At 42.5% G+C, this 9,509-nt stretch overlaps 2 protein-coding genes across 8 annotated transcripts in view; one reads left to right on the forward strand and one right to left on the reverse strand.

The window, feature by feature from the left end:
- Positions 1-1,332, reverse strand: part of LOC119481424 (up-regulator of cell proliferation-like) — a 32,928-nt gene extending 31,596 nt beyond the window's left edge. For 6 of the 7 annotated variants that reach the window (XM_037758302.1, XM_037758300.1, XM_037758301.1 and 3 more), the window contains exon 1: positions 1,158-1,331. The gene's annotated coding sequence lies outside the window, so the exon portion shown is untranslated. Of the gene's footprint in view, positions 1-1,157 lie in introns of all 7 variants that reach the window. The other variant, XM_037758299.1, reaches the window with a different exon arrangement.
- A 5,141-nt stretch (positions 1,333-6,473) lies between these two features.
- LOC119481436 (ribonuclease P protein subunit p20-like) lies at positions 6,474-9,106 on the forward strand. Its single transcript, XM_037758330.1, has 2 exons — positions 6,474-6,641; positions 7,936-9,106. The coding sequence occupies exon 2, from the start codon at positions 7,988-7,990 to the stop codon at positions 8,441-8,443; it is 456 nt and encodes a 151-aa protein (XP_037614258.1). The 5' UTR covers positions 6,474-6,641; positions 7,936-7,987; the 3' UTR covers positions 8,444-9,106.
- Positions 9,107-9,509: the final 403 nt, after the last annotated feature.

The raw sequence follows: 9,509 nt of genomic DNA on the forward strand, positions 1-9,509 counted from the left end.
CTGTCTCACTTATCATCAGTTAACAGCAGCCAAATACGTGCACTTAAAGCATTTAAATCACCACAATAATGATAATAATACTTTGTTTAGTAGCTCAGACAAAATCGCAAATATATATATCATAAATAAGGCCGACTCGTTGCAACTGGCCGGGCCTAGTAGTATTTTTTAGTTTTAATTTTTCCCAATCGTAGTCAAATATGTTTTAAAATCAGTATCTTTAAAAGTATAAAAAGGTATTCTTTAAAGGCATATCATTTTATGGATATAATATTTTGCTGGGATATTAATCAAATTAATTATGTAAATTTAATCTGACTGCTGAACTAGTAAGACGCCACAGATTTCACCTCGTGTTTCACTTCCTGTCTCACTTATCATCGGTTAACAGCAGCCGAATACGTCCACTTAAAGCATTTAAATCACCACAATAATGATAATAATACTTTATTTAGTAGCTCAGACAAAATCGGGAATAAATAAATATATATATATATATATATATATATATATATATATATATAGTCAAATATGTTTTTAAATCAGTATCTTTAAAAGTATAAAAGGGTATTCTTTAAAGCCATATCATTTTATGGATATAATATTTTGCTGATATATTAATCAAATTAATTATGTAAATTTAATCTGACTGCTGAACTAGTAAAACGCCAGAGATCTCACCTCGTGTCTCACATATCATCGGTTAACAGCAGCCGAATACATGCACTTAAAGCATTTAAATCACCACAATAATGATAATAATACTTTGTTTAGTAGCTCAGACAAAATTGTGAATATATATATATATATATATATAGTCAAATATGTTTTAAAATCAGTATCTTTAAAAGTTTAAAAGGGTATTCTTTAAAGCCATATAATTTTATGGATATAATATTTTGCTGAGATATTAATCAAATTAATTATGTAAATTTAATCTGACTGCTGAACTAGTAAAACACCACAGATCTCACCTCATGTCTCACTTATCAGATTGATCCGTGAAATAAATAAATAACTTCCTGCTGAGGTTGCCAAGTTTGAGAGAGTTCACAGAAGAAGCAGTTACTGATGTTGTTCGTCTAGTTTTTCAGGTCCTGCCATCAGGCACATGACAGAACAATCAAGGACAAAAAAAACAGCATATAGCAACCCACCTCAGTAGAAGAGACGTGTCCATTGCAAACTTCAGTCCTTCAATGCAGGAGTTTCTTTTCAATGCTTCTCCTGTGCGCACCACACGTCCCTGTGTGTGCAAAAGGAGACCCTGTAGTGCAGACCTCGCCTTTATATTCTGCTGGGTGAGGCCACTTTCACTTTCGAGCATGTGGTTTCTCAGAAAACCAAGTAGCCTATCTGTTTCAGTAAACTGCTCCATAAAACTTGATCAAAGCCACCTCAGATGGTAGCTTGCAGTTAATGTGGGTAGCTAGGTGTATATTATGAAATAAGTTGTATATATCACTGAGTTATGGTTCGCTGTCTGGTATGTAAATAAATAATGTCTTTAGGTGACGTAAGGGTCTTACCCACTTATGTTATCTCCTTTTGTTGAAGTTGATTTGCAAGATATTTTCCTGATTTGTTATTATATTCAAAGTGCTCATGTCTTATTTGCTTGATTAAAATCTGTGTGTCATTCTGTTGAGATTTGATTTTTAGTTCTACAGTAAATTGGTGTTGTGTGCGGTCTCTTCTCTCTTCTTATAGGATGAATATGACATTATTTTCCCCTCGGATTACTGTTTTTGCATTTTCCCAGAGTAATATTGGTGAGTTGAAGGATGTCCACTCTCTCAAAGTTTGGGTCTTTGAGCAGTGAAATATTGAAGCGCCATCTGGAGGCTTGTTTGTGGAATTGCTTATTGTGGAGATGTGAGGACGTAGTAAGATAACATAAAATAAGATGGACCTTTATTAATCCCCGGAGGGAAATTCAGGTGTCAAAGCAGCAACATCAGCAAACAGAGTGAATCACAGGAGAGGTAAAGGTATACAAAAATTCTAAAGACAATAATAGAGATATAAAAGATACAGAGTGAATGGGTGAACATAGTGTGTACCAGTGGCGGCCGGCCAATAGAGGGCCACGGGGCCTGGCCCCACCCACCTTGAGCCACCAAAAAAAAAAAAAATTATAAAATTATTAATTCTAAAAATTCTAAAAATTCTAAAAATTGTCAATATGTGTGTTTTTGACCTATGGAATATACCCGTAATATTTGTAAAATAGGATAACTGCGCCAAATATCTGCTTTCCTCCTTGAACTCTCTGCTAGTGCACCTCTCAGCTGCTCTGCTGCACGTGCACTTTCTGGGGCCAAATGGATTTGGCCCAAGGAAGGCGGGTCTAATAAGCAGTACAGCCAATCACTGATTAAAGATATATGATTACAAGCATGAATGACATACAATTCATCCAATCAGCGCCGTAAAAAAGACTTCCGGGAGGGCCAAACTGATTTGGCCCATGGTGTGCGCGCGCACGTTCACGTGTGTCTCTCTCTGTTCTCGTCAGGGCTCATGTCAGTTCTCGCGTGATCTTGTCTTCTCGTCTCTCGCTTCTCTCCACTTCTCTTCTCTCACAGCCCATTTTAACGGCATGACAATGGAACAGCCAAGCACTAGTAGCGCTACTCTTGCAAGACTCAACCCTAACTCGATCAAATCTCTCCTCCAAGACCCGTTTGAGAGAAGGACTTTGGCGGAGAAACTCCTGGTGAAACAACTGGGCCCAGATCACCCTCCTGGACTCAGCATAAAACAACAGACCGGCGTACAAGGCAAGCCACACATGCGGAGCTTCTGTAAAGACTGGTACACGAGGAAGGCCTGGCTAGCTGGATGCAGTCAAGCTAATGCTGTATTTTGCTTCCCATGCGTGCTTTTTAAGTCGACAGGGTCAGATTCAGCATGGGCAGAGACGGGAGTAAGAGACATGAAACACTTGTCTGAAAAAATAAGAAAACACGAGAACACCAAGATGCACATAGATAACTCCGTGAAGCTAGCTATGCTAGGCAGAGTGAACATTGCAATGCAGCTGGACGAAGGACACAGGCTTGCGGTAAAGAAGCACAATGAGGAGGTGGATAAAAACCGGCACATTTTATCAAAAATAATTGATTGAACAACCTTCAGAGCACCTTCACAGAGACTGTCAGTCTCCTCAGCATCCTCATCATCACACCCATGACAACAGCTGAATCCGAGAGGTGCTTCTCTACATTGAAGAGGATCAAGACCTTCCTGAGAAACACCATGACACAGGATCGCCTTAATGCTCTGGCTATGCTCTCCATGGAGAAGAAACTTGTCAGGAACATGCCTGACTTCAATAAGAAGGTCATTGAGAGGTTTGCCACTCAGAAGGACAGAAGAGCAAAGTTCCTTTATAAATGATCTGTCATATGTTATATTAACATACTGAATTGTATGAATAAGATGTCCTTATGTCAGTGTTGGAATAAATGATAAAAATGTAACTGCAAAGTAGTAATGCGTTTTTGATACCTTTTTTTGCATTGAATCGTACTAGGATGTTTGTTGAAATTGATTGGCCCTACCCAAAAAAAAATCCACCAGCCGCCACTGGTGTGTACAGTCCGTCAATAAATAAATGTAGTATGTACAATAAATAAATAAATAAATAAATGTAATATGTACATATGTGCAGTCAGCAATAAAGTGGTATATAGGATGTATAGTGTAAAGTGAGTGTAAAGTGCGCCAGATAGTGCATGTTTAAATTTCTTAAAAGTCCTAATAGTTGTCATATGGGGGTCAGCCTCGGTTGTGGAGCCTGATGGCTACCAGCATGAAGGACTGACCCAGGCGCTTTGTGTTGTGCCGAGGAGGGATGAGTCTGTGGCTGAAGGTGCTCCTCATCTTGACTAGCTCATCATGGAGGGGGTGGAAGGGGTTTTCCAGGATAGCGTCCAGCTTCCTCCTCATCCTGCCCTCTGCCACCACCTCCAGACCGTCCAGCTCAGATCCAACCACAGAGCCAGCCTTCCTCACCAGCCTGTTCAGTCTGTTGGCATCCCTTGTGTTCATGTTACCCCCCCCCAACATACCACAGCAAAAAAGAGAACACTGGCTACTACAGACTGGTAAAACATCTGCAGCAGCCTATTGCATACATTAAAAGACCTGAGCCTCCTCAGGAAGAACAGTTTGCTCTGTCCCTTCCTGTAGAGGGCCTCGGTGTTATCAGTCCAGTCCAGTCTACTGTTCATATGTACTCCCAGGAACTTGTAGGTGTCCACCACCTCCACCTCCTCCCCTCGGATGGTGATGGGAGTTGGGGGCCTCGTGCTCCGCCGGAAGTCACCACCAGCTCCTTGGTCTTTCCAATGTTGAGCTGGAGGTGATTGTTATCACACCACCCTATGAAGTTCTCCACCAGGGCTCTGTACTCCTCCTCGTTGTCATCTGTGATGCAGCTGACGATGGAGGAGTCATCGGAGAACTTCTGTAGGTGGCATGTACCCGAGTGGAAGCGAAAGTCGGAGGTGTAGGTGGTGAACAGGAAGGGAGACAGCACAGTTCCTTGGGGGGCGCCGGTGTTGCTCACCAGCACATCTGACAGGCTGCCCTACAGTCTGACATACTGTGGTCTGCTGGTGAGGTAGTCCGTAATCCAGGCCACCAGGCCATGATCTACCTGCATCACTGAGAGCTTCTCAGCTAGCCGGAGTGGCAGGATGGTGTTGAAGGCACTGGAGAAGTCAAAGAACAATATTCTTACAGAGCTGTGCGGCCTCTCCAGGTGAGTGTAGGCTCTGTGGAGCATGTAGGTGATGGCATCATCCACACCGATGTTTTCCTGGTATGCAAACTGCAGGGGGTCCCGGAAGTCGCTCACAAGGGGCTTGAGGTGCTGCAGAACCAGTCTCTCAAAGATCTTCATGACGTGTGACGTCAAAGCAACTGGCCTGTAGTCATTGGGGGTGCTGGGGTGTCCCTTCTTGGCCACCGGGACGATGCAGGAGGTCTTCCAGAGCTGGGGAACCTTCTTCAGCCTCAGGGAGAGGCTGAAGAGGTGCTGGAACGCTGCTGCCAGCTCCCCAGCACACACCTTGAGCACCCTGGGGTTGATGTTGTCTGGTCCCCTGGCCTTGTTCACGCTGATCTTTGAGAGCTGCTTCCTCACCTGGCCCCTTGTGATGATCAGGGTGGATGTTGCAATGTCTCCAGGTGCAAAGGACATGCTGTGGATGTGCTCCTCAGGGTAGGTATGGGGGGGCAAGCTGCTGCTGCCTCCTGGGGATGGGTGCTGGGGGGAGGAGGAGAGGTGTGGAAGGGGGGGGAGGAGGAGGAGGGGAAGGAGAGGTGTGGAGGGGGGGCACTGGTGTTGGTGAGTGAGGACCCAGGCTGTCCTGCTGAGCTCATGGGGGTTGGTTGGTCAAACCTGTTGAAAAACAGGTTTAGCTCATTTGCATGTTCCTGGGTCCCCTCAACACCAGGGCTCGGCTGTTTGTAGCCAGTTATCTTCCTGAACCCCCCCCCCCCCACACCTCCCTGGAGCTGTCGGCCTGTAGTGTCCCCTCCAGTCTGTCTTTGTAGGTGTCCTTGGCCGCCCTCAGCTCCTTCTTCAGCTCCTTCTGGACAACCTTGGCCCCCTCAATGTCCCCGGCCATGAACGCCCTCTTCTTCCTGTTCAACAGGGCTTTAATGTCCCCATTGATCCAGGGCTTGTTGTTAGGAAAGCAGCGTACCTTTTTGGTGGGTACGATGCTCTCCTCACAGAACCTAATGTAGTCTGTGATGCAGTGGGAGAGTCCATCGATGTCCTCACCGTGGACCCTGTCAAACAACTCCCAGTCTGTTGACCCGTAACACTCCCTCAGCTCCTCCTCAACTTCCACTGACCACTGTTGAACAGTCCTGGTGGTGGCGGGCTGCCTCCTGACAACAGGCTTGTATGTTGGCACAAGCCTGATGAGGTTGTGGTCTGAACCGCCAAGGGGGGGGAGAACAGTGGCGCTGTATGCCTCCTTAATGTTGGCATACAGCAGGTCCAGGGTCTTGTTGTGTCTGGTGTAACAGGTGTACTGGTGTAACATAATCACTTATTACAATTGAGTGAATTGAGGAACCTGTTATGTCTTGTATGATGGATTTACTACTGAGAAAGATGCGTAAATGAGAAAAATAATTTTGGAGTCTGTGACATTATATAAGGATGTGAAGAATTTATGAGGCAGATCAATACTGTTAATTGATAATAATGACTCTGCTGTCTTATTTATTTTATTTATTTATTTATTTCTGCCAATCTACTGCTCCACACTAGCTAATTACTTAAGGGCATCAGGAATAATGGAGAGAATTTAATCATTATTATTATTGTTATTATTATTAATAATTATTAATTTTTATTTTATTGTTTGGTTTTTATTTATTTTATTTATTTTATTTTCCCTGCCAATCTACTGCTCCACACTCCAGTCCAGAAGGTGGTGGTAATGCACATGTGAGCTAGTTTGACAACCTCCAATAAACACAGAGGAAGAAGAAGAAGAGGAAGAAGCAGCTAGTGTGGTTAAAGCAGAATGCTGCTGTTACAGAAATGCATGCACCTCGGACATTAGTGATGAGATAAGCCGCCTCTTCTTCCTTGACATCATCTTCTGAAGGTAAGTGTGCTCATCATGTGGATGCTCTACTCACCGTCAATTACACAGTTAGCTCACTAGCTGAGCTCACCCACTGCATTGTACCACTAATGACACATCTGTGAGGTCGCCAAGATACACTTGGAAATAGGATATTAGGCAAAAGAAAACAACGTTGAGATGTTCTCCTCCAGTGGGTCTCTAAGCAACCTGCAGCTCTGGAGCCACATGAGGCTCTTCAGCTCCTCTCCAGTGGCTCTCTGTGGAGGTATAGAAATGGAAATGAATAACAGTTTAGTGTTTATGTTTTCATTTATCATTGTTGTAGGTCTATGGTATGATGGAGTATTAGAGCCACAATGAGGGGAAAAAAAATCTGAGATTTAGAGAATAAAGTCATAATATTATGAGAAAAAGTCATAATATTATGAGAATAAAGTCATAATATGAGAATAAAGTCATAGGTTTACGAGAATAAAAGTCGTAATATTACGAGGATAAAATCATAATATTACGAGAATAAAGTCATAATATGAGAATAAAGTCATAATATTACGAGAATTAAAGTCATAATATTATGAGAATAAAGTCATAGGTTTATGAGAATAAAGTCATAATATGAGAATAAAGTCATAATATTACGAGAATTAAAGTCATAATATTATGAGAATAAAGTCATAAGTTTAAGAAAAAAAAGTAATAATATTATAAAGTAGTAATTTTACGTGTTATTTTCTTTTTTTCTCGTAAAATTATGACTTTATTCTCGTAAAATTACGACTATTTTTCTCATTAAGTTATGACTTATTCTTGTAATATTACGACTTTTTTTTCTCATAAAGTTATGACTTTATTCTGGAAATCTCAGATGTTTTTTCCCTCAATGTGGCCCTAATACTCCGTAGTACATTTGCTCTTTGGCCCTCACTGCATTAGACTTAGAGCTGAAACTATTGGACAATTGATGGAAAATGAATCAGCATCTCGCCTGTATGATAATCTATTAATTTGCAAAAATGCAAAATATGATGTAGTTTGCTTTTCTTTGTCTCATGGGATATTATCTTGAGTATATTTTGGATTAGGACTGTTTGTCACATGATGAAGATATTTCCCAGGGCTTTGGAAGATCGTGATGGGAATTATTTACTAGTATTTACATTTTATAGACCAATGATTATTTGAAAACGGGATCACCAGATTAAGAGTTCATGAAAAGAATTGTTAGACGCAGCCTGAATAGGATATCTTTGTTTGCAGTAAGGTTTCATGATCACGTTTCATCAACTTCTGTCCACTAACTTTATTTTCTCAGCTTCCTCGTTTAACCCCAGCTGCTGCCGAAGCACATACATCCACTGAGAAACATGACAGAGCCACGCAACCCAGGAATGTCCTCTATCCCGCAGACAGCCCCACCGCACACTGACGTCACCTCTCCGGCTGTAGAGATGGACCCAGTGGAGTACACCTTGAGGAAGCGCCTCCCTCGGAAACTCCCAAAGAGACGGAACGACGTCTACGTCAACATGAAGACTGACTTCCGGGCTCAGCTGGCGCGCTGTCAGAAGCTGCTGGAGGGTGGGGGTCACAGGGAGATCTGTGTCCACGGCCTGGGCCTGGCCATCAACAGGGCCATCAACATCGCCCTCCAGCTGCAGGCCAGCAGCCAGGGGGCGCTGCAGCTGGCAGCCAACACCTCCACGGTGGAGCTCGTGGACGACCTGGAGCCTGAAGATCCCGATGAGGCCGGGGAGCCCATGACGCGTACACGCAACAACTCAGCCATTCATATTAAGGTTTTCTACCCTGACCCTCAGTGATCTGAGTAGAGCTGTGTCAGGCAGAGGTTCTCCATGAGTCCTATTTCCCTCATAAACCAGTGGACAGATTTAACATTGTTGTCTGATGGGACTGTGTGTGTGGAGATCTTTGACAGCAGCAGAAGACTGCAGATGGGAGCAGACAATATACAGTATGTTGGCTGTATGTTTATCAGTTAACTGTGTTGGAATACTCCAATCTAAATATATTACGCTCTTCTGTCATGTGTTTTGTCAATTGCAAATAGTTGCCGTTGTTCCTTTTTCACTTTGCATGTCTTGAAGCAACAGTGGTGTTCACCAGGTGAAACCTCCGTTTAATTTAATACTTGTAAACATGGCTGTGCCAAATGTAGATGAACAAGTGTCTTTAATTTTAAGGTCCAACTAAGGACCTGTGCAAGTGTTTACAAGTGTTTCATGTCTGTATGATGTTAAAGCTACAAATCTCTAGAAAAACTGAGGAATCCTATGTTTAAATTTCAAGCTGGTGTTGTTGTAGTAAATGTCCACTAGATGTCAGTATAAATCTATTTAAATGTGGTTTCAGAGCATTGAACTGCTGGTGTTCATGTTCAAAATGAATATGTAATGGACAGTTTTCAGGAAGATGATGTATTTGATTTCTTGACAAGAAATAAATAATATAACAAATAAAAATGACTGGAATGTATCTTTAACTTTCACCTCTACATCAAGGGCAGGTAAATTTGATCAGGATTGAATGGATGCTCTCATTTAAAGCTGGAGTAGGCAAGTTGGAGCAAATATGATTTAAAAAAAGTTATTTTTATAAAACAGTCACTATATCCTGACAGTAGTGCATGAGACAGGTAATCTGAAAAAAGTGTGCCTCTGTGTCCTCCGGTGCTCCTAACGGCATCTGCAAGATTTCACAGACCGGAAGAAAACAACCAACCAGAGACGAGCTGGAGCCTTGCCATCTCTGAGCAGCTGTCAATCACTTGCGAACTCTGATCAAACGGTCAAACTAGGCAGCGCTGATCAAATATGAATCAATATTCTGTTACTGGAATGCCTATTTCTCACCTCAAATGTTTTCAGA

This window comes from Sebastes umbrosus, chromosome 22 (assembly GCF_015220745.1).
Source record: "Sebastes umbrosus isolate fSebUmb1 chromosome 22, fSebUmb1.pri, whole genome shotgun sequence".
Taxonomy (NCBI): Eukaryota; Metazoa; Chordata; class Actinopteri; order Perciformes; family Sebastidae; genus Sebastes; species Sebastes umbrosus.

What these genes read in the sequence shown, in the direction of transcription:
- LOC119481436 (XM_037758330.1), top strand. Translation starts at nt 7,988, where the DNA reads ATGACAGAGCCACGCAACCCAGGAATGTCCTCTATCCCGCAGACAGCC.